Below are 25,050 nucleotides of genomic sequence, written 5' to 3' on the forward strand. Positions count from 1 at the left end.
ACACTGGGTAAATCGGAGTTTACGATACACTGGGTAAATCGGAGTTTACGATACACTGGATAAGTCGGAGTTTGCGATACACTGGGTATTTCTAAGTTTACAATACACCAGGTAATTCTGAGTTTTACACTGGGTAATTCTGATTCTACGATACACTGGATAATTCTGAGCTCGGAGGGCTGCAACATTGGCCAAATCCATCTTTTTATCTACATCGACCTGCCAACCGTCATAATTTTAAAGATCTTTATCTTTTATTTTAGAAAACATTTTATTGAAGCATTTGTAATTTTCATGGTTTAACAAATTAACTTTCGAAACAGCCTAGCGGCCCGATACGCGCAACAATATTACAATAACATAGCCAACTACCCCCCGTCCTAGCTCCTAACTATCCACATATTAGATTCCCTGTCTCTTATTTTACACTGCCATGCCTCTAATTTTTCTCCCCCTCCCTTTCCCTCCCCCTCTGACTGCTGACGTTCAGTTTTCCTGAATGAAGTTGAACGGTTGCCACCTCCGAGCAGACCCCTGAATTGAACCTCTCAAAGCGAACTTAATCTTTTCCAGCCTGAGAAACCCTGCCGTGTCACTAACCCACACTCCTGACTTTGGAGGCTCCGAGTCCCTCCATCCCAGCAAAATCCATCTCCAGGCCAACAGGGAGGCAAAGGCCAAGACATCAGTCTCTCCACCACCCCCCACCCCCCCCCACCCCCGGCTCCCGGATCTTCCGACACTCCAAATATTGCCATTTCTGGACTCGGAGTCACCCTCCCTTCCAGGACCTCTGACATCATGTCCACAAATCCCTGCCAGAAACCCCTCAACTTTGGACATGCCCAGAACATGTGTACCGTGGTTCGGCAGGTTACCCCCCACACCGCCCACACTTATCCTCCACTTCCTCAAAAAACCTACTCATCCGGGACACAGACATGTGAGCCCTATGAACCACCTTGAACTGGATCAGGCTAAGCCTGGCACATGACGAGGATGAATTGACTCTCTTCGCCTTTTCCCATAGTCCGACTTCCAACTCCCCTCCCAACTCCTCCTCGCCTCTCCAATAGGGGCCCCTTCCCACTCCATCAACGCCTTTTATATCTCCGAAATAAAGATCTTTATTACGCATGCCCTCATCTTTCTCTTTTATAGAGAAAAATGCCCCAGTCTGTTCGATCTTTCCTGATGGTTGTAACCACTCAGTTCCAGTATCATCCTTTGTGAATTCATGGTTGACACATGGGTTCAGACATTGGCCCACTCTGTTCAATTTTACAGGTTTGATAGAACATAACTTGAATTCAAGCAGGTTGATTTTTAACAGTGTCAACTAAAGGACTGGCCAGTTGGTTCCTGGAGTCCAAGGTATTCACCCCTCATTTTACACGCCTCATTGCAAACGCCTCAGGTAACCTGCTTGCTGTCTCCTGTTATCTTCCAGGGAACGAGCAAGAGCCAGGAATGCTGGGCCTGGAACTCAGTCTTACCCCCAAAATGTTGCTTGTTACAAGCCCCTCTCTGGAGCTCAACCAGGCAGCCATCAGTTCAAGGTCTCTGAGCTGTGCCTGTTTCCAGAGCTCCTTCTCATATAGTTCTTCCTGCTTCTCCCACTTTTTCACCAGTTCTTCCATCTGCTCTGACAGTTCATTCAACTTCTCGTCAACCTGTTCATGGAAAATCATACAAGTCAGTGAGCACAGAAAGCAGAGGTACTGGGTGTGGGTTATGGAGTACTGGAGCCTCAGTGTGGGAATGGATTACTGGATCCTCAGCGTGTGGGTAATGGAGGACTGGAGCCTCAGTGTGGGAATGGATTACTGGATCCTCAGCGTGTGGGTAATGGAGGACTGGATTCTCAGTGTGGGAATGGAGTACTGGATCCTCAGCGTGTGAGTAATGGAGTACTGGATCCTCAGCGTGTGGGTAATGGAGGACTGGAGCCTCAGTGTGGGAATGGATTACTGGATCCTCAGTGTGTGGGTAATGGAGGACTGGAGCCTCAGTGTGGGAATGGATTACTGGATCCTCAGCGTGTGGGTAATGGAGGACTGGATTCTCAGTGTGGGAATGGAGTACTGGATCCTCAGCGTGTGAGTAATGGAGTACTGGATCCTCAGCGTGTGGGTAATGGAGGACTGGATCCTCAGCGTGTGGGTAATGGAGGACTGGATCCTCAGTGTGGGTAATGGAGGATTGGATCCTCAGCGTGTGAGTAATGGAGGACAGGATTCCAGGTGTGTGGGTAATGGAGGACTGGATTCCCAGTGTGTAGGTAATGGAGTACTGGATCCTCAGTGTGTGGGTAATGGAGGACTCGATCCTCAGTGTGTGGGTAATGGAGGACTGGATCCTCAGTGTGGGAATGCAGTACTGGATCCTCAGCGTGTGGGAATGGAGGACTGGATCCTCAGTGTGTGGGTAATAGAGGACTGGATCCTCAGTGTGGGAATGGAGGACTGGATCCTCAGTGTGGGAACGGAGGACTGGATCCTTAGCGTGTGAGTAGTGGAGGACTGGATCCTCAGCGTGTGAGTAATGGCGGACTGGATCCTCAGCGTATGGGTAATAGAGGACTGGATCCTCATCGTGTGAGTAATGGAGGACTGGATTCCCAGTGTGTGGGTAATGGAGGACTGGGTTCCCAGTGTGTAGGTAATGGAGGACTCGATCCTCAGTGTGGGAATGGAGTACTGGATCCTTAGCGTGTGGGTAATAGAGGACTGGATCCTCAGTGTGTGGGAATGGAGGACTGGATCCTCAGTGTGTGGGTAATAGAGGACTGGATCCTCAGTGTGGGAATGGATGACTGGATCCTCAGTGTGGGAAGGGAGGACTGGATCCTCAGCGTGTGAGTAGTGGAGGACTGGATCCTCAGCGTGTGAGTAATGGCGGACTGGATCATCAGTGTGGGAATGGAGAGCTGGATCCTCAGCGTGTGGGTAAAAGAGGACTGGATCCTCAGCGTGTGGGTAATGGAGGACTGGATCCTCAGTGTGTGAGTAATGGAGGACAGGATTCCCAGTGTGTGGGTAATGGAGGACTGGATTCCCAGTGTGTAGGTAATGGAGAACTGGATCCTCAGCGTATGGGTAATAGAGGACTGGATCCTCAGCGTGTGGGTAATGGAGGACAGGATTCCCAGTGTGTGGGTAATGGAGTACTGCATTCCCAGTGTGAAGGTAATGGAGTACTGGATCCTCAGTGTGTGGGTAATGGAGGACTGGATCCTCAGTCTGTGGGTAATGGAGTACTGGATCCCCAGTGCGTGGTTAAGGGAGAACTGGATTCCCAGTGTGGGTAATGGAGGACTGATCCTCAGCATGTGGGTGATGGAGGACTGGATCCTCAATGTGTGAGTAATGGAGTACTGGGTCCGCAGTGTGGGAATGGAGTACTGGATCCTCAGCATGTGGGTAATGGAGGACTCGATCCTCAGTGTGGGAATGGAGTACTGGATCCTTAGCGTGTGGGTAATAGAGGACTGGATCCTCATTGTGTGGGTAATGGAGGACTGGATTCCCATGTGTGAGAGTAATGGAGGACTGGATCCTCAATGTGTGGGTAATGGAGGACTGGATCCTCAGTGTGTGGGTAATGGAGGACTCGATCCTCAGCGTGTGGGTAATGGAGGACTGGATCCTCAGTGTGGGAATGGAGTACTGGATCCTCAGCGTGTGGGAATTGAGGACTGGATCCTCAGTGTGTGGGTAATAGAGGACTGGATCCTCAGCGTATGGGTAATAGAGGACTGGATCCTCGGTGTATGGGTAATAGAGGACTGGATCCTCAGCGTGTGGGTAATGGAGGACTGGATCCTCAGTCTGTGGGTAATGGAGGACTGGATCCTCAGCGTGTGAGTAATGGAGGACTGGATTCGCAGTGTGTAGGTAATGGAGGACTGGATCCTCAGCGTGTGGGTAATGGAGGACTGGATCCTCAGTCTGTGGGTAATGGAGGACTGGATCCTCAGTCTGTGGGTAATGGAGAACTGAATCCTCAGTGTGGATAATGGAGGACTGGATCCTCAGCGTGTGAGTAATGGAGGACTGGATTCCCAGTGTGTGGGTAATGGAGGACTGGATTCCCAGTGTGTAGGTAATGGAGTACTGGATCCTCAGTGTGTGGGTAATGGAGGACTCGATCCTCAGTGTGGGAATGGAGTACTGGATCCTTTGCGTGGGGGTAATAGAGGACTGGATCCTCAGTGTGTGGGAATGGAGGACTGGATCCTCAGTGTGTGGGTAATAGAGGACTGGATCCTCAGTCTGTGGGTAATGGAGTATGGATCCCCAGTGCGTGAGTAATGGAGGACTGGATTCCCAGTGTGGGTAATGGAGGACTGGATCCTCAGCATGTGGGTAATGAAGGACTTGATCCTCACTGTGTGGGTAATGGAGAACTGGATTCCCATGTGTGTAAGTAATGGAGGACTGGATCCTCAATGTGTGGGTAATAGAGGACTGGATCCTCACTGTGTGGGTAATGGAGAACTGGATCCTCGGTGTGTGGGTAATGGAGAACTGGATCTTCAGTGTGAATAATGGAGGACTGGATCCTCAGCGTGTGGGTAATGGAGGACTGGACCCTCAGTGTGACTAATGGAGGACTGGATGCTCAGTGTGAGTAATGGAGTTCTGGATCCTCAGTGCGTGGGTAATGGAGGACTGGATTCCCAATGTGGGTAATGGAGGACTGGATCCTCACTGTGTGGGTAATGGAGTACTAGATCCTCAGCGTGTGGGTAATGGAGGACTGGATCCTCAGTGTGGGAATGGAGTACTGGATCCTCAGCGTGTGGGTAATAGAGGACTGGATCCTCAGCATGTGGGTAATGCAGGACTGGATCCTCAATGTGTGGGTACTGGAGTACTGGGTCTTCAGTGTGGGAATGGAGTACTGGAGACCCAGTGTGTGGTAAATGGAGGACTGGATCCTCAGCGTGTGGGTGATTGAGGACTGGATTCCCAGCGTGTTGGAAATGGAGGACTGGATGCCCAGTGTGTGGGTAATGGAGGACTGGATCCTCAGTGTGGGTAATGGAGGGCTGGATCCTCAGCGTGTGGGTAATGGAGGACTGGATCCTCAGTGTGTGGGTAATGGAGGACTGGATCCTCATTGTGTGAGTAATGGAGGACTGGAACCTCAGCGTGTGGGTAATGGAGTACTGGATCCTCAGTGTGGGTAATGGAGGACTGGATGCTCAGCGTGTGGGTAATGGAGGACAGGATTCCCAGTGTGTGGGTAATGGAGTACTGGATTCCCAGTGTGTAGGTAATGGAGAACTGGATCCTCAGCGTATGGGTAATAGAGGACTGGATCCTCAGCGTGTGAGTAATGGAGGACTGGATTCCCAGTGTGGGTAATGGAGGGCTGGATCCTCAGCGTGTGGGTAATGGAGGACTGGATCCTCAGTGTGTGGGTAATGGAGGACTGGATCCTCATTGTGTGAGTAATGGAGGACTGGAACCTCAGCGTGTGGGTAATGGAGTACTGGATCCTCAGTGTGGGTAATGGAGGACTGGATCCTCAGCGTGTGGGTAATGGAGGACAGGATTCCCAGTGTGTGGGTAATGGAGTACTGGATTCCCAGTGTGTAGGTAATGGAGAACTGGATCCTCAGCGTATGGGTAATAGAGGACTGGATCCTCAGCGTGTGAGTAATGGAGGACTGGATTCCCAGTGTGTAGGTAATGGAGGACTGGATCCTCAGCGTGTGAGTAATGGAGGACTGGATCCTCAGCGTGTGGGTAATGGAGGACAGGATTCCCAGTGTGTGGGTAATGGAGTACTGGATTCCCAGTGTGAAGGTAATGGAGTACTGGATCCTCAGTCTGTGGGCAATGGAGTACTGGATCCCCAGTGCGTGGGTAATGGAGAACTGGATTCCCAGTGTGGGTAATGGAGGACTGATCCTCAGCATGTGGGTGATGGAGGACAGGATCCTCAATGTGTGAGTAATGGAGTACTGTGTCCGCAGTGTGGGAATGGAGTACTGGATCCTTAGCGTGTGGGTAATAGAGGACTGGATCCTCATTGTGTGGGTAATGGAGGACTGGATTCCCATGTGTGAGAGTAATGGAGGACTGGATCCTCAATGTGTGGGTAATGGAGGACTCGATCCTCAGCGTGTGGGTAATGGAGGACTGGATCCTCAGCGTGTGGGTAATGGAGGACTGGATCCTCAGTGTGGGAATGGAGTACTGGATCCTCAGCGTGTGGGAATTGAGGACTGGATCCTCAGTGTGTGGGTAATAGAGGACTGGATCCTCAGCGTATGGGTAATAGAGGACTGGATCCTCGGCATATGGGTAATAGAGGACTGGATCCTCAGAGTGTGGGTAATGGAGGACTGGATCCTCAGTCTGTGGGTAATGGAGGACTGGATCCTCAGCGTGTGAGTAATGGAGGACTGGATTCCCAGTGTGTAGGTAATGGAGGACTGGATCCTCAGCGTGTGAGTAATGGAGGACTGGATCCTCAGCGTGTGAGTAATGGAGGACTGGATTCCCAGTGCGTAGGTAATGGAGGACGGGATCCTCAGTGTGTGAGTAATGGAGGACTGGATCCTCAGCGTGTGAGTAATGGAGGACTGGATTCCCAGTGTGTAGGTAATGGAGGACTGGATCCTCAGCGTGTGAGTAATGGAGGACTGGATCCTCAGCGTGTGGGTAATGGAGGACAGGATTCCCAGTGTGTGGGTAATGGAGGACTGGATTCCCAGTGTGAAGGTAATGGAGTACTGGATCCTCAGTGTATGGGTAATGGAGGACTGGATTCTCAGTCTGTGGGTAATGGAGTACTGGATCCCCAGTGCGTGGGTAATGGAGAACTGGATTCCCAGTGTGGGTAATGGAGGACTGATCCTCAGCATGTGGGTGATGGAGGACTGGATCCTCAGTGTGTGGGTAATGGAGGACTCGATCCTCAGTGTGGGAATGGAGTACTGGATCCTCAGCGTGTGGGTATTAGAGGACTGGATCCTCATTGTGTGGGTAATGGAGGACTGGATTCCCATGTGTGAGAGTAATGGAGGACTGGATCCTCAATGTGTGGGTAATGGAGGACTGGATCCTCAGTGTGTGGGTAATGGAGGACTCGATCCTCAGCGTGTGGGTAATGGAGGACTGGATCCTCAGTGTGGGAATGGAGTACTGGATCCTCAGCGTGTGGGAATTGAGGACTGGATCCTCAGTGTGTGGGTAATAGAGGACTGGATCATCAGCGTATGGGTAATAGAGGACTGGATCCTCAGCGTATGGGTAATAGAGGACTGGATCCTCAGTCTGTGGGTAATGGAGAACTGAATCCTCAGTGTGGATAATGGAGGACTGGATCCTCAGCGTGTGAGTAATGGAGTACTGGATTCCCAGTGTGTGGGTAATGGAGGACTGGATTCCCAGTGTGTAGGTAATGGAGTACTGAATCCTCAGTGTGTGGGTAATGGAGGACTCGATCCTCAGTGTGGGAATGGAGTATTGGATCCTTAGCGTGTGGGTAATAGAGGACTGGATCCTCAGTGTGTGGGAATGGTGGACTGGATCCTCATTGTGTGGGTAATAGAGGACTGGATCCTCAGTCTGTGGGTAATGGAGTATGGATCCCCAGTGCGTGAGTAATGGAGGACTGGATTCCCAGTGTGGGTAATGGAGGACTGGATCCTCAGCATGTGGGTAATGAAGGACTCGATCCTCACTGTGTGGGTAATGGAGAACTGGATTCCCATGTGTGTAAGTAATGGAGGACTGGATCCTCAATGTGTGGGAATGGAGTACTGGAACCTTAGCGTGTGGGTAATAGAGGACTGGATCCTCGGTGTGTGGGTAATGGAGAACTGGATCTTCAGTGTGACTAATGGAGGACTGGATGCTCAGTGTGAGTAATGGAGTACTGGATCCTCAGTGCTTGGGTAATGGAGGACTGGATTCCCAATGTGGGTAATGGAGGACTGGATCCTCACTGTGTGGGTAATGGATTACTGGATCCTCAGCGTGTGGGTAATAGAGGACTGGATCCTCAGCATGTGGGTAATGCAGGACTGGATCCTCAATGTGTGGGTACTGGAGTACTGGGTCCTCAGTGTGGGAATGGAGTACTGGAGACCCAGTGTGTGGTAAATGGAGGACTGGATCCTCAGCGTGTGGGTGATTGAGGACTGGATTCCCAGCGTGTGGGAAATGGAGGACTGGATCCTCAGTGTGTGGGTAATGGAGGACTGGATGCCCAGTGTGTGGGTAATGGAGGACTGGATCCTCAGTGTGGGTAATGGAGGGCTGAATCCTCAGCGTGTGGGTAATGGAGGACTGGATCCTCAGCGTGTGGGTAATGGAGGACTGGATCCTCATTGTGTGAGTAATGGAGGACTGGAACCTCAGCGTGTGGGTAATGGAGTACTGGATCCTCAGTGTGGGTAATGGAGAACTGGATCCTCAACGTATGGGTAATAGAGGACTGGATCCTCAGCGTGTGAGTAATGGAGGACTGGATTCCCAGTGTGTAGGTAATGGAGGACAGGATTCCCAGTGTGTGGGTATGGAGGACTGGATCCTCAGCGTGTGAGTAATGGAGGACTGGATCCTCAGCGTGTGGGTAATGGAGGACTGGATCCTCAGCGTGTGAGTAATGGAGGACAGGATTCCCAGCGTGTGGGTAATGGAGGACAGGATTCCCAGTGTGTGGGTAATGGAGTACTGGATTCCCAGTGTGAAGGTAATGGAGTACTGGATCCTCAGTCTGTGGGCAATGGAGTACTGGATCCCCAGTGCGTGGGTAATGGAGAACTGGATTCCCAGTGTGGGTAATGGAGGACTGATCCTCAGCATGTGGGTGATGGAGGACAGGATCCTCAATGTGTGAGTAATGGAGTACTGGGTCCGCAGTGTGGGAATGGAGTACTGGATCCTCAGCATGTGGGTAATGGAGGACTCGATCCTCAGTGTGGGAATGGAGTACTGGATCCTTAGCGTGTGGGTAATAGAGGACTGGATCCTCATTGTGTGGGTAATGGAGGACTGGATTCCCATGTGTGAGAGTAATGGAGGACTGGATCCTCAATGTGTGGGTAATGGAGGACTGGATTCCCAGTGTGGGTAATGGAGGACTGGATCCTCAGCGTGTGGGAATTGAGGACTGGATCCTCATTGTGTGGGTAATAGAGGACTGGATCATCAGCGTATGGGTAATAGAGGACTGGATCCTCAGCGTATGGGTAATAGAGGACTGGATCCTCAGCGTATGGGTAATAGAGGACTGGATCCTCAGCGTGTGGGTAATGGAGAACTGAATACTCAGTGTGGGTAATGGAGGACTGGATTCCCAGTGTGTGGGTAATGGAGTACTGGATCCTCAGTGTGTGGGTAATGGAGGACTCGATCCTCAGTGTGGGAATGGCGTACTGGATCCTTAGTGTGTGGGTAATAGAGGACTGGATCCTCAGTGTGTGGGAATGGAGGACTGGATCCTCAGTGTGTGGGTAATGAAGGACTCGATCCTCACTGTGTGGGTAATGGAGAACTGGATTCCCATGTGTGTAAGTAATGGAGGACTGGATCCTCAATGTGTGGGTAATGGAGGACTGGATCCTCAGCGTGTGGGTAATGGAGGACTCGATCCTCAGTGTGGGAATGGAGTACTGGATCCTTAGCGTGTGGGTAATAGAGGACTGGATCCTCAGTGTGTTGGAATGGAGGACTGGATCCTCAGTGTGTGGGTAATAGAGGACTGGATCCTCAGTGTGTGGGTAATGGAGTATGGATCCCCAGTGCGTGAGTAATGGAGGACTGGATTCCCAGTGTGGGTAATGGAGGACTGGATCCTCAGCGTGTGGGAATTGAGGACTGGATCCTCATTGTGTGGGTAATAGAGGACTGGATCATCAGCGTATGGGTAATAGAGGACTGGATCCTCAGCGTATGGGTAATAGAGGATTGGATCCTCAGCGTATGGGTAATAGAGGACTGGATCCTCAGCGTGTGGGTAATGGAGAACTGAATACTCAGTGTGGATAATGGAGGACTGGATCCTCAGCGTGTGAGTAATGGAGTACTGGATTCCCAGTGTGTGGGTAATGGAGGACTGGATCCTCAGCGTGTGGGTAATGGAGGACTGGACCCTCAGTGTGACTAATGGAGGACTGGATGCTCAGTGTGAGTAATGGAGTACTGGATCCTCAGTGCTTGGGTAATGGAGGACTGGATTCCCAATGTGGGTAATGGAGGACTGGATCCTCACTGTGTGGGTAATGGAGGACTGGATCCTCACTGTGTGGGTAATGGAGTACTGGATCCTCAGCGTGTGGGTAATGGAGGACTGGATCCTCAGTGTGGGAATGGAGGACTGGATCCTCAGCGTGTGGGTAATAGAGGACTGGATCCTCAGCATGTGGGTAATGCAGGACTGGATCCTCAATGTGTGGGTACTGGAGGACTGGATCCTCAGTGTGGGAATGGAGTACTGGAGTCCCAGTGTGTGGTAAATGGAGGACTGGATCCTCAGCGTGTGGGTGATTGAGGACTGGATTCCCAGCGTGTGGGAAATGGAGGACTGGATCCTCAGTGTGTGGGTAATGGAGGACTGGATGCCCAGTGTGTGGGTAATGGAGGACTGGATCCTCAGTGTGGGTAATGGAGGGCTGGATCCTCAGCGTGTGGGTAATGGAGGACTGGATCCTCAGTGTGTGGGTAATGGACGACTGGATCCTCAGTGTGGGTAATGGAGGACTGGATTCCCAGTGTGTGGGTAATGGAGGACTGGATGCTCAGCGTGTGGGTAATGGACGACTGGATTCCCAGTGTGTGGGTAATGGAGGACTGGATGCTCAGCGTGTGAGTAATAGAGTACTGGATTCCCAGTGTGAGTAATGGAGGACTGACACCTCAGCGTGTGGGTAATGGAGTACTGGATCCTCAGTGTGGGTAATGGAGGACTGGATTCCCAGTGTGTGGGTAATGGAGGACTGGATGCTCAGCGTGTGAGTAATAGAGTACTGGATTCCCAGTGTGAGTAATGGAGGACTGACACCTCAGCGTGTGGGTAATGGACGACTGGATCCTCAGTGTGGGTAATGGAGGACTGGATTCCCAGTGTGTGGGTAATGGAGGACTGGATGCTCAGCGTGTGGGTAATGGAGGACTGGATCCTCAGTGTGTGAGTAACGGAGGACTGGATCCTCAGCGTGTGGGTAATGGAGTACTGGATTCCCAGTGTGAGTAATGGAGGACTGGAACCTCAGCGTGTGGGTAATGGAGGACTGGATTCCCAGTGTGTGAGTAATGGAGGACTGGATTCCAAGTGTGTGAGTAATGGAGGATTGGATTCCCAGAGTGTGGGTAATGGAGGACTGGATCCTCAGCGTGTGGGTGATGGAGGACTGGATCCTCAGTGCGTGGGTAATGGAGGAGTGGATCCTCAGCGTGTGGATAATGGAGGACTGGATCCTCAGCATGTGGGGAATGGAGGACTGGATCCTCAGTGCGTGGGTAATGGAGGACTGGAAGCTCAGCGTGAGGATAATGGAGGACTGGATGCTCAGCGTGTGGGTAATGGAGGACTGGAAGCTCAGCGTGTGGAAAATGGAGGACTGGATGCTCAGTGTGTGGCTAATGGAGGACTGGATGCTCAGCGTGTGGGTAATGGAGGACTGGATGCTCAGCGTGTGGATAATGGAGGACTGGATCCTCAGCGTGTGGATAATGAGGAGTGGAAGCTCAGCGTGTGGGGAATGGAGGACTGGATCCTCAGTGTGGGAATGGAGTACTGGATCCTCAGCGTGTGGGTGATGGAGGACTGGATCCTCAGTGTGGGTAATGAAGGACTGGATCCTCAGCATGTGGGTAATGGCGAACTGGATCCTCAGTGTGTGGGTAATGAAGGACTGGATCCTCAGTGTGTGGGAAATGAAGGACTGGATCCTCAGTGTGTGAGTAATGGAGGACTGGATTCCAAGTGTGTGATTAATGGAGGATTGGATTCCCAGAGTGTGGGTAATGGAGGACTGGATCCTCAGCGTGTGGGTGATGGAGGACTGGATCCTCAGTGTGGGAATGGAGTACTGGATCCTCAGCGTGTGGGGAATGGAGGACTGGATCCTCAGTGCATGGGTAATGGTGTACTGGATCCTCAGCGTGTGGGTGATGGAGGACTGGATCCTGAGTGTGGGTAATGAAGGACTGGCTCCTCAGTGTGGGAATGGAGTACTGGATCCTCAGCATGTGGGTGATGGAGGACTGGATCCTCAGTTTGGGAATGGAGTACTGGATCCTCAGCGTGTGGGGAATGGAGGACTGGATCCTCAGCGTGTGGGGAATGGAGGACTGGATCCTCAGCGTGTGGGGAATGGAGGACTGGATCCTCAGCGTGTGGGGAATGGAGGACTGGATCCTCAGTGTGTGAGTAATGGAGGACTGGATCCTCAGCGTGTGGGTGATGGAGGACTGGATCCTCAGTGTGTGAGTAATGGAGGACAGGATCCTCAGCATGTGGGTAATGGAGGACTGGATGCCCAGTGTGTGGGTAATGGAGGACTGGATCCTCAGTGAGTGAGTAATGGAGGACTGTATTCCCAGCGTGTGGGTAATGGAGGACTGGATTCCCAGTGTGTGGGTAATGGAGGACTGGATCCTCAGCGTGTGGGTAATGGAGGACTGGATTCCCAGTGTGTCGGTAATGGAGGACTGGATCCTCAATGTGGGTAATGGAGGACTTGATCCTCAGTGTGGGTAATGGAGGACTGGATCCTCAGTGTGTGGGTGATGGAGGACTGGATCCTCAGTGTGGGAATGGAGTACTGGATCCTCAGTGTGTGGGTAATGAAGGACTGGATCCTCAGTGTGTGGGAAATGAAGGACTGGATCCTCAGTGTGTGAGTAATGGAGGACTGGATTCCAAGTGTGTGAGTAATGGAGGATTGGATTCCCAGAGTGTGGATAATGGAGGACTGGATCCTCAGCGTGTGGGTGATGGAGGACTGGATCCTCAGTGTGGGAAAGGAGTACTGGATCCTCAGCGTGTGGGGAATGGAGGACTGGATCCTCAGTGCATGGGTAATGGAGGACTGGATCCTCAGCGTGTGGGGAATGGAGGACTAGATCCTCAGTGTGGGAATGGAGTACTGGATCCTCAGCGTGTGGGTGATGGAGGTCTGGATCCTCAGTGTGGGAATGGAGTACTGGATCCTCAGCGTGTGGGGAATGGAGGACTGGATCTTCAGCGTGTGGATAATGGAGGACTGGATCCTCAGCGTGTGGGGAATGGAGGGCTGGATCCTCAGTGTGGGAATGGAGTACTGGATCCTCAGTGTGTGGGTGATGGAGGACTGGATCCTCAGTGTGTGAGTAATGGAGGACAGGATCCTCAGCACGTGGGTAATGGAGGACTGGATCATCAGTGTGTGGGTAATGGAGTACTGGATCCTCAGTGTGTGGGTAATGGAGGACTGGATCCTCAGTGAGTGAGTAATGGAGGACTGTATTCCCAGCGTGTGGGTAATGGAGGACTGGATTCCCAGTGTGTGGGTAATGGAGGACTTGATCCTCAGTGTGTGGGTAATGGAGGACTGGATCCTCAGTGTGTGGGTGATGGAGGACTGGATCCTCAGCGTGTGGGAATGGAGGACTGGATCCTCAGTGTGGGTAATGAAGGACTGGATCCTCAGCATGTGGGTAATGGCGAACTGGATCCTCAGTGTGTGGGTAATGAAGGACTGGATCCTCAATGTGTGGGTAATGAAGGACTGGATCCTCAGTGTGTGAGTAATGGAGGACTGGATTCCAAGTGTGTGAGTAATGGAGGATTGGATTCCCAGAGTGTGGGTAATGGAGGACTGGATCCTCAGCGTGTGGGGAATGGAGGACTGGATCCTCAGTGCGTGGGTAATGGAGGACTGGATCCTCAGCGTGTGGGGAATGGAGGACTGGATCCTCAGTGTGGGAATGGAGTACTGGATCCTCAGCGTGTGGGTGATGGAGGACTGGATCCTCAGTGTGGGTAATGAAGGACTGGATCCTCAGTGTGGGAATGGAGTACTGGATCCTCAGCGTGTGGGTGATGGAGGACTGGATCCTCAGTGTGGGAATGGAGGACTGGATCCTCAGTGCGTGGGTAATGGAGGACTGGATCCTCAGCGTGTGGATAATGGAGGACTGGAAGCTCAGCGTGTGGGTAATGGAGGACTGAATCCTCAGCGTGTGGGGAATGGAGGACTGGATCCTCAGTGTGGGAATGGAGGACTGGATCCTCAGCGTGTGGGTGATGGAGGACTGGATCCTCAGTGTGCGAGTAATGGAGGACAGGATCCTCAGCATGTGGGTAATGGAGGACTGGATGTCCAGTGTGTGGGTAATGGAGGACTGGATCCTCAGTGTGTGGGTAATGGAGGACTGGATCCTCAGTGAGTGAGTAATGGAGGACTGTATTCCCAGTGTGTGGGTAATGGAGGACTGGATTCCCAGTGTGTGGGCAATGGAGGACTGGATCCTCAATGTGGGTAATGGAGGACTTGGTCCTCAGTGCGTGGGTAATGGAGAACTGGATCCTCAGCATGTGGGTAATGGAGAACTGGATTCCCAGTGTGTGGGTAATAGAGGACTGGATCCTCAGTGCGTGGGTAATGGAGTACTGGATTCCCAGTGTGAGTAATGGAGGACTGGATTCCCAGTGTGAGTAATGGAGGACTGGATTCCCAGTGTGAGTAATGGAGCACTGGATCATCAATGTGTGAGTAATGGAGGACTGGATTCCCAGTGTGGGTAATGGAGGACTCAACCCTCAGCGTGTGGGTAATGGAGGACTGGATTCCCAGTGTGTGAGTAATGGAGGATTGGATTCACAGTGTGTGAGTAATGGAGGATTGGATTCCCAGAGTGTGGGTAATGGAGGACTGGATCCACAGCGTGTGGGTAATGGAGGACTGGATCCTCAGTGTGTGAGTAGTGGAGGACTGGATTCCCAGTGTGTGAGTAATGGATTCCCAGAGTGTGGGTAATGGAGTACTGGGTCCTCAGCGTGTTGGGAATGGATTACAGGATCCTCAGTGTGTGGGTAATGGATTACAGGATCCTCAGCGTATGGGGAATGGAGGACTGGATCCTCAGAGGGTGGGTGATGGAGGACTGGATCCTCAGTGCGTGAGTAATGGAGGACTGGATCCTCAGCATGTGGGTAATGGATTACTGGATTCCCAGTGTGTGAGTAATGGAGGACTGGATTCCCAGTGTGTGAGTCATGGAGGACTGGATTCCCAGTGTGTGAGTAATGGAGGACTGGATTCCCAGTGTGTGGGTAATGGAGGACTGCATTCCGTGTGTGTGGGTAATGGAGGACTGGATCCTCAATGTGTGAGTAATGGAGGACTGGATCCTCAGCGTGAGTAATGGAGGACTGGATCCTCAGTGTGGGTAATGAAGGACTGGATCTTCAGTGTGGGTAATGGAGGACAGGATCCTCAGTGTGGGTAATGGAGGACTGGATCTTCAGTGTGGGTAATGGAGTACTGGATCCTCAGTGTGGGTAATGGAGGACTGGATCCTCAGTGTGGGTAATGGAGGACTTGATCCTCAATGTGTGGGGAATGGAGTACTTGATCCTAAGCGTGAGTACTGGATCCTCAGTGTGGGTAATGGAGGACTGGAAGCTCAGCGTGTGGGTAATGGAGGACTGGATCCTCAGCGTGTGGATAATGGAGGACTGGATGCTCAGCGTGTGGGTAATGGAGGATTGGATCCTCAGTGTGGGTAATGGAGGACTGGAAGCTCAGCGTGTGGGTAATGGAGGACTGGAAGCTCAGCGTGTGAGTAATGGAGGACTGGAAGCTCAGCGTGTGGATAATGGAGGACTGGATGCTCAGCGTGTGGATAATGGAGGACTGGATGCTCAGCGTGTGGATAATGAGGACTGGATGCTCAGCGTGTGGGTAATGGAGGACTGGATGCTCAGCGTGTGGATAATGGAGGACTGGATGCTCAGCGTGTGGGTAATGGAGGATTGGATCCTCAGCGTGTGGGTAATGGAGGACTGGATGTTCAGTGTGTGGGTAATGGAGGAATCGATCCTCAGCGTGTGGGTAATGGAGGAATCGATCCTCAGCGTGTGGATAATGAGGACTGGATGCTCAGCGTGTGGATAATGGAGGACTGGATGCTCAGCGTGTGGATAATGAGGACTGGGTCCTCAGCGTGTGGATAATGAGGACTGGATGCTCAGCGTGTGGATAATGGAGGACTGGATCCTCAGCGTGAGTAATGGAGGACTGAATCCTCAGTGTGGGTAATGGAAGACTGGATGCTCAGCGTGTGGATAATGAGGACTGGATGCTCAGCGTGTGGGTAATGGAGGACTGGATGCTCAGCGTGTGGATAATGGAGGACTGGATGTTCAGTGTGTGGGTAATGGAGGACTAGATGCTCAGCGTGTGGGTAATGGAGGAATCGATCCTCAGCGTGTGGATAATGAGGACTGGATGCTCAGCGTGTGGATAATGGTGGACTGGATGCTCAGCGTGTGGATAATGAGGACTGGGTCCTCAGCGTGTGGATAATGAGGACTGGATGCTCAGCGTGTGGATAATGGAGGACTGGATCCTCAGCGTGTGAGTAATGGAGGACTGAATCCTCAGTGTGGGTAATGGAAGACTGGATGCTCAGCGTGTGGATAATGGAGGACTGGATGGTCAGTGTGTTGGTAATGGTGGACTGGATCCTCAGCGTGTGAGTAATAGAGGACTGGAAGCTCACGTGTGGATAATGGAGGACTGGATGCTCAGCGTGTGGGTAATGGAGGACTGGATGCTCAGCGTGTGGGTAATGGAGGACTGGATCCTCAGTGTGTGGGTAATGGAGGACTGGATGCTCAGCGTGTGGGTAATGGAGGACTGGATGCTCAGCGTGTGGGGAATGAAATACTGATCCTCCTGATCCCTTTACCTCTTTTGACATGATCGTTGAGTTCTCCCTCAGCTCGATTCCTGTATTTTTCAGCTCTTTGTATTTAGCTCTTTGCTTGTCAATTTCTTGTTTGTATTCGTCGTGCCGTTTACAAAGCTGGTCCTTTCCCTGCACCCTGGCCTGCTCCTCTGAGTCGAGCAGTGTGTCCATCTCATTCACCCAAGCCCTGTGTAAAGAAAGCAGTAAAATGCAATGTATTTAATAGGAATCGGATTCATCACATCATGGTGCCCAGACCAGTAGCTGGTGCTCTAGACCTTGGGTTCACTGGAGTGAAGCAGCATCAACATGAACTCTGTGTTCTGCTGCTGTATCAACAGATTACAAAGTGTTGATGGTGTTGTTTATTGCTGTCTCACACTGTTTACATTGTTATGGTGTCCAAGGACATGGGGGATCATCAATAACTCTTCCCGTGGGCCTCGTGGAGTATAAATTCCTCTAAGCGAGCGGCAGCTCACGCAATAGGAAATGTATGGCGGAAGCTTAAAAGCCGCTGCTCCAACTCGGACTAGCATCTCCGTAGTTCCCCGAACTTGGACGTGTGGCTTGTAAGCCACAACAGTGACCTTTAGCATTACTGCAATAAAGGCATTTAGTGTTGTAAGACTGGCCTTGGCGAAGGTATTACATTGGCGATGAGGAGTAAAAAGAACTCCAATTCCGAGCAACCCTCTGAGTCGACAATGAACGACTTCTCTGGTAAGAAAAAAAAAGTGCCTCTCTTCAATCAACTCGAATGTTAACGAAGAAGACTGGGCCCAATATGCGGAGCACATGCGTTACTTCTTCCAGGCTAATATCATTGTAGTAGATGAGAAGCACAAAGTGATTCTGTTAACTGCATGCGGGGCCCCAGCACTCAGTGTGATAAAAAGCCTGACCTACCCAATGCCCTGACTCAAAAACTTTTGACAAGCTATGACCTAAAGCCCTCTATCATCCTCCAGGGATACCACTTTAACACGGCAGGGAGAACCCCGGGGGTACCTATCACTGAATTTTTGGCCAGTGTGCAGAAACTGACAGAACATTGTGAATTCGGCCCATCCGGGACTGAAATGCTGCGAGATAGATTGGTGTGGAATATACAATGTGACAACTCAAAAAAAATTAGTAGAACCCAATCTGGATTTTTAAAAATCCATTGAGATAACCCTATCCCTGGAGAACGCAGAAAAAGGGGCTCAGGAGCTACAAGGGGCATCAGACAGCAATGTCCTCCGGTTAGGGGGGGGGGGGGGGGGGAAAGGGCCTTGTGTAAAAGTGATATTCCTCAACTGAAGGTGCCTGTGAAAATAATCCATCGCCAAATCGGAGCTCGGCCCTCATTCTCCAGCTGCAAAGGAAATATTACAACAGTCCTAAGGATGCTAGGGAACCTGCTCCGGAAACCTGTTAGAGATTTTTGAGGATTTCGCTAGTAGTATAGACAAAGGAGAACCTATGGATGTGATGTATTTGGATTTGCAGTAAGTTTTTAATAAGGTCAGTAAGCAAGAGGTTAGTAAGAAAAATTAGAGCACATGGAATTGGGGGTAATATACTGGCATGGATTGAGGATTTATTAATGGACAGGAAACAGAGAACAGGATAAATGCATCATTCTCAGAGTGGCAGGCTGTGACTAGTCGGGTACCGCAGGGAGCAGTACTTAGACCCCAGCTAGTCACATTCTATGTCAATAATTTGGATGTGGAGAACAAAGAACAAAGAAAAGTACAGCACAGGAACAGGCTCTTCGGCCCTCCAAGCCTGCGCCGACCATGCTACCCGTCTAAACTAAAATCTTCTACACTAAATATAATATTTCTGAGTTTGATGACACAAAACTTGGTGGAAATATGGGTTGTGAAGAAGATGCAAAGTGGCTTCAAGGGGATTTGGGCAGACTTACTGAGTGGGAAAGAACATGGCAGATGGAATATAATGTAAATAAGTGTGAAGTTATCAACTTTGATGGAAAAACAGAAATGCAGGGCATTTCTTAAATGGGGAGACACTGGGAAGTGTTGATGTCCAAAGGGACCTGGATGTTCTTGTTCATAAGTCACTATTTAACATGCAGGCATAACAAGCATTTAGGAAGGAAAACGGTTTGTTGGCCTTTATTGGCAGGAAATTTGAGGAAGTTTTGATGGAGTTGTACAGAGCCTTGGTAAGACCACACCTGAAGTATTATGTATAGTTTTGGTCTTTTTTTTTTGAAGGAAGGATATACTTGTTACAGAGGGAGTGCAACAAAGGTTCAAATTGATCCCTTGGATGGTGGGATTGTCGTATGAGGAGAGATTGAGGAGACTGGGCCTGTATTCTCTAGGCTAAAGGGGAATGAGAGGGGATGTCACTGAAGTGTACAAAGTTTCAGAGGATTCATCAGGGTAGATGCAAGAAGGATGTTTCCCTTGGTTGTGAGGGGTCTAGAATCAGGGACACAGTCTCTTAATAAGAGGCTGGCCATTTAGCATCAAGATAAGGAGGAATTTCTTCAGTCAGAGAATGGTGAATCTTTGGAATTCTCTACTCCAGAAGGGGCAGTCATTGAGTATGTTCAAAGCTGATGTCAATAGATTTCTAGATATTAATGACATCAAGGGGTGTGAGGGATAGTGTGGGAAGTTGGTGTTCAGGTCAAAGATCAGCCATGATCTAGTTGGATGGTGGAATACACTTGAGGGGCTGAATGGCCTACTCCTGCTCCTACGTTCCTAATGGTGAGTTAAACCTGTCCCACAACCTGCTGGTTCTCTCTCGCCCAGTCTCTTTCCGTCTGCTCACTAATCTCTCGGTGATCTGTCCCTCCTCTTACAAATATCCCTCGAGGAGAGTGACGCAGTGGTATTGTTACTGGGATAATAATCCAGATCTGGGGGCAAGGGCTAAAATTCCACCATGGCAGAACGATGAAATTTGAATTCAATAAAAATCTGGAATTAAAAGTCTAAGGATGACCATGAAACCATTGTTGATTGTTGTAAAAACCCATCTGATTCACTAATGTCCTTTAGGGAAGGAAATCTGCCATTCTGATCTAGTCTGGCCTACATGTGACTCCAACCCACAGAAGCGTGGTTGACTCTCAAATGCTCTCGGAAATGGAGGGCAGTTAGGGATCGGCAATAAATGCTGCCCAGCCAGCGACACTCACATCCTGTAAATTAATTTAAAAAAATACTAGGTCCTTACATGTTGCTCCCTCTCTCTAGACTGCCCTTAGCTCTGGGCCAGAGATGTTCCTTCTTACATCCCCATGTAGATGGAACTGTACTCAGTCCTGTGTTAACCCTTCAGATACCCTCTCCCAATCTGTGGTTCCTCTATGCTGCTCTCACCCCCAGTCTTTCCAGTTGATCTCTCCCCACTGTACACACTTCCTTGCAGGGGCTCTCTCAATCTATCCTCCCTCTTTCATGTTTTATCTCTGCTCCGATCTCCAATTTATTGTTCCAGCTCACCTGGAACCTCGCCTCAACTTCCTCCTGATGATAACATTAACTTGTTGGCATAACCACAGAACAATTATTAGAAAGAAAATGAAAACGTATGGGCTATCATGGCCTGTTGACCCAATATGAAAGAAAGAACTCCGGACAACCAAGAGAGCTTCACAGCCCTGGAAGTATTTCTGAAATACAGTCACTGTTGTAATGTAGAAGTCATGGCAGCTAAACTGCACACAGCAAGATCCCACAGACAGCAATGATTGGATAATCTGTTGCTCTGTCAGTTGATGGATAAATATTGGTCAGAACACGGGGCAGAACTCACCACACCCTCTTTGGTATGGCATCTCCTGCAGACACCTTAGATGGCAGATGGGCAGGGTAATCGCTAATATTGGACACAACCGAAAAGTGTGGGGAAGAGGCCATGAAGCATTGATATAACGCAGTTTAAGTAATAACAAGGATGGAAAAGGAAAAATATGAAAACAAATCTGTTTTCTGAGCCAGGGCACTATAGGCATACATGCAGATAGGGAAAAGGGGGGATCACAGGCCCCGGCTGTTGCTTCATTGAGGTAAGTGTACTGATGCACAAAATACTGGACATATAGCTGGTATTGACAGTGGCCAGTCCAGATTAAAATTGGACTGTCCTATACAAAAACCACCTTAGAAAGGGCCATTTGTTGCATCAATGCCATCTCTGATCGTGTAGCACTCCTTCAATGCTGCACGGGAGTGAGTGAGCTTATGTTCAAGTCTGTGGAGTTGAACTTCAATTTGCAACCTACTGACTCAGCAACGAGAGCACTGCCCATGCTCACTGCACACATGTGACGATAATTGCTGTGGGGAAACAGGTTTGGGACAGCAAAGGAGATAAAATCTGCATATTATTAAATAAAAGGAAAAGATTAATTAAATTGTAATTCTGTTTCAGGCTGTGAAAAAATAATATGGTGCCTGGACTGAGGTCTATCTTCCACAGCAGCACCTGTTGTTGGGAGGCCTGACAGTACATTGTGTCATGGTCTTTATGGAGCAGGGCTTTATTGATTGACTTCCATTCTCAATGATTCTAAAATAATTTTCAACGTTGAAAGTAAATATGACAAGTGTGACTCAAAATTGAGAACTAAGTACACAGCAGATTTGGAACAATGTCGTTTTCCAGAATTAAACTTAATTTGATATTGATCAACCCACCTTAGTTGGGGTTTAGTCCCACAGATGCGAGACACCCACTGCTTCCTCAGATAAGCGATCCGTTCCCTGAACCTGGACAGTGTGTTCGCTGCGATCAACCATTGTGCACACTACAGTGCCGGGGCTCTGACTGACTCACATTTGAATGTGAGTCAGGGTGACAGACCAATTACAGTCACAGCTGGGATGAGATGAAGCAGGATGAAGAGCGAGGGGTGGAACACAGGAGCCATCCCAATGTGTACAAATCAATGCTGAATGCAAAGTCCAGTTACTGACCAAGCCAGCAGTGATAACAAATACTCGCCCTGCTACTAGGGTTACCAACCCTCCAGGTGTGCCCTGGCATTTCTAGGGATTGAAGATTAACCTCCAAGATTAACTACTACGAGAAGTGCAGGAGAATTTTTTTTTAAAGTAAATAAAACTGTTTTGATCTCTTTTTCTTCAAACAATTTATCCGTTATGGAGTCATACAGCACAGAAACAGGCCCCTCAGCCCACCATGTCTATGCCAACTATCAAATACCAATCTATACTCATCCCATATACCAGCACTTGGTCCATAGTCTCACTATGAAAATATCGTGGGGGTCGTGTGTAACAGTTCACTTTGGGAATCAGAGATGCTGTGTCAACGTGTACCTTTACAAACATGTTGTAGCCTGAAGCTATGGACAATGATGTTAGAGGCTCCGGCATTCTTTCCATTGCATGGCTGGCCAGGAATCTCTCCTACTCTTACCAGCTGCCATTGGCGTGTGATGAAAGGACTTGTAGCTTGATAATCAACCAGTTAGGCTTGTTATTAGCACATTTTCCTTGACCGTCAAGACCTGCGCTGGATATCGAACCACTTCACACAAGGCCTATTAAAAGAATATTGTAGATGGGGAAAAAAGTTTGATTCACTAAGAATCAAGGTTTATCCAATTGGGTATCAGAGTCTTTTGTTGAACCTTAAAATTGGCCTTGGTTTGGAGGATGAATCAATGGTGGAAGTGGGGGGGGGGGGGGGGGGGGGGAAGGCAGGTCATGTGATAACAGTTCCAGGAATTTGTCCAAACAGAGTTTGCATTACTCCCTGCCTTTATTTGAGTTCTCATTACAATCTATCACAGCACATAAAGAGCCACACTATCCCAGATCCACTCCAACTTACATGAAAATACGACACTCGCTAACATAAGCCTGGATCTGCTCAGCCTGGACCAGCTTTTCCTTGCACTCTCCGGCTTTCCGACGCAGGTTATCCCAGGATTCTGCCACTTCCACCAGACGAGCCTGCAGGTTCTCCCTGAGGTGTGGATGCATCAAACCCAACATCCTGGCTTCTCCTCCAACCCGTTCAACTTCTCTGTTTATGGCTCCCAGCTCCCTCTGCAAAAAGAATCATTGTTCAAACCACAAACAGTCTCAGAAACTCACAATCTGAAATCATAACTGTGGGACTGAAAACAGGCTGACTAGATACACATAGGCCAGGAACAGAAACTGTCTCATGAGACCCTGGCTGGAATCGATACTGGCCATCTGCAAAAGCACCCATGTCAAGGCATAAACCTGTTATTGCTATATGGACTTTGTGATCACCCACTCCAAGTCTATGAATATGTAACAAACATCCAGACACAGGTGATCAACTTTGCAGCAGGATGAGGAATAGACAAAAGAAGCCATCAGACTCCTTAATGAGCTGATGGCTGGTCAGACAAAGGGAGTTTCAGAGGACAATGGGTCTTGATTGAACCACCATCGATAAACAGGAGTACCCTGTATTTCCCATTAAAAAGTGGGGTCTGGCTAGGACAATGGCCGGTGGTGGGAATATACATATGACTCAATCCAAGCTTCCCAGTATAAGAAAGCAGCATTGAACAGATTGAGGCACGATCAATTTGACGTAAGACGAAAGTTGAATCCAAACTGAGGCTTTATTGGTATCAGATGTGTGGCCTCCCACAGCACCTGGCGAAATGGCTGCGAGCTGAAGGACACGCATATTTATACCCCGCCTGCTGGGCGGAGCCAGCAGGCAGGGGCCACAGGCGAACCTGTAGTGCAGGTTCCACTGTACAACCTCTAATATAAGTACAACAGTGGTTTGCCACATTCACCCCCTGTTAAAATTGCGTCCGGCGGGGGTGGTGGATAACTATATACAATCATGATTTTAATATTTACAGAGAAAAACAAATGTCTCTTGGCATCCGGTGGACTGGTCAGAGGTTCAGCCGGTCCAGGGCCTTGATGGTTCTTTGAGAGCGACGAAGTGGTGACGGCGATGTTGGTGCTGACCTGGTCAAGGGTGACTCTGGGAGCGTGCCGAAATCCTCTTCATCGACGGGCGCGGGCAGGGGGAGGGTGGACGGGCCTGGGGGTGCTGGTGTTGCGAGCGGCGGGGAGGGGAAGGTGGCGCCGGGGGCGACGGGGATGGTGTGGAGGTGGAACCTGCTGTTGCCAGGTCCCTGAGGGAGACAGTATCCTGCCGGCCATCGGGGAACACCACGTAGCGTACTGGGGGTTTGCGTGGAGCAAGTGTACCCTCTCCACCAACGGGTCCGCCTTGTGGAGTCGCACATGTTTACAGAGAAGCACGGTTCCCGGAGCTGAGAGCCAAGTTGGGAGCGACACCCAGGATGTGGACTTCCTGGGGAAGGCAAAAAGACGTTCATGCCGTGTACTGTTAGTGGCAGTGCAGAGTAACGATCAAATGGAATGTAGTGCATCAGGGAGGACCTCTTGCCAGCGGACGTCCGGGAGATTTCTGGACCGTAGGGCTAGCTGGACGGCCCTCCATACCATCCCATTCTCCCTTTCTACCTGTCCGTTTCCCCGGGGGTTGTAGCTTGTCGTTCTGCTGGAGGCAATACCCCTGCTGAGCAGGACCTGATGCAGCTCATCACTCATGAATGAGGATCCCCTGTCACGGTGGATGTAGGCGGGGAAACCGAACAGAGTGAAGATCGAACGGAGGGCTTTAATGACGGTGGCAGACGTCATGTCGGGGCAAGGGATGGCGAAGGGGAATCGGGAGTATTCATCGATCACACGGAGGAAATGTGTGACAATCGGTGGAGGGGAGGGGGCCTTTGAAGTCCATGCTGAGGCGTTCAAAGGGGCGGGAGACCTTCACCAGGCACGCGCGGTCCGGCCGGTAGAAGTGCGGCATGCACTCCGCACAGACCTGGCAGTCCCTGGTAATTGTCCTTACTTCCTCGACGGAGTAGGGCAAATTTTGTGCCTTAATAAAGTGGTACAACCGTGTGACCCCTAGGTGACAAAGGCTGTCGTGCAGGGTCCGGAGTCGGTCTACCTGTGCGCTGGCACATGTACCTCGGGATAGGGCGTCTGGGGGATCGTTGAGTTTGCCAGGGCGATACTTAATCTCGTAATTATAGGTGGCGAGCTTGATTCTCCACCGCAAGATTTTATCATTTTTGATCTTGCCCCGC

The 25,050-nt window shown here is 50.2% G+C and overlaps 1 protein-coding gene across 1 annotated transcript in view; it reads right to left on the reverse strand.

The window, feature by feature from the left end:
- The window catches only part of sptbn5 (spectrin, beta, non-erythrocytic 5), a 400,397-nt gene that overhangs the window by 50,542 nt on the left and 324,805 nt on the right, over positions 1 to 25,050 (reverse strand). The window contains exons 59-61 of the mRNA XM_072486950.1: positions 22,758 to 22,975; positions 16,923 to 17,109; positions 1,497 to 1,673 (exon numbers count right to left, since the gene is read on the reverse strand). Coding sequence (XP_072343051.1) covers positions 1,497 to 1,673; positions 16,923 to 17,109; positions 22,758 to 22,975 — 582 coding nt within the window. The remainder of the gene's footprint in view (positions 1 to 1,496; positions 1,674 to 16,922; positions 17,110 to 22,757; positions 22,976 to 25,050) is intronic.

Source organism: Scyliorhinus torazame, chromosome 2, assembly GCF_047496885.1.
Source record: "Scyliorhinus torazame isolate Kashiwa2021f chromosome 2, sScyTor2.1, whole genome shotgun sequence".
NCBI lineage: Eukaryota > Metazoa > Chordata > Chondrichthyes > Carcharhiniformes > Scyliorhinidae > Scyliorhinus > Scyliorhinus torazame.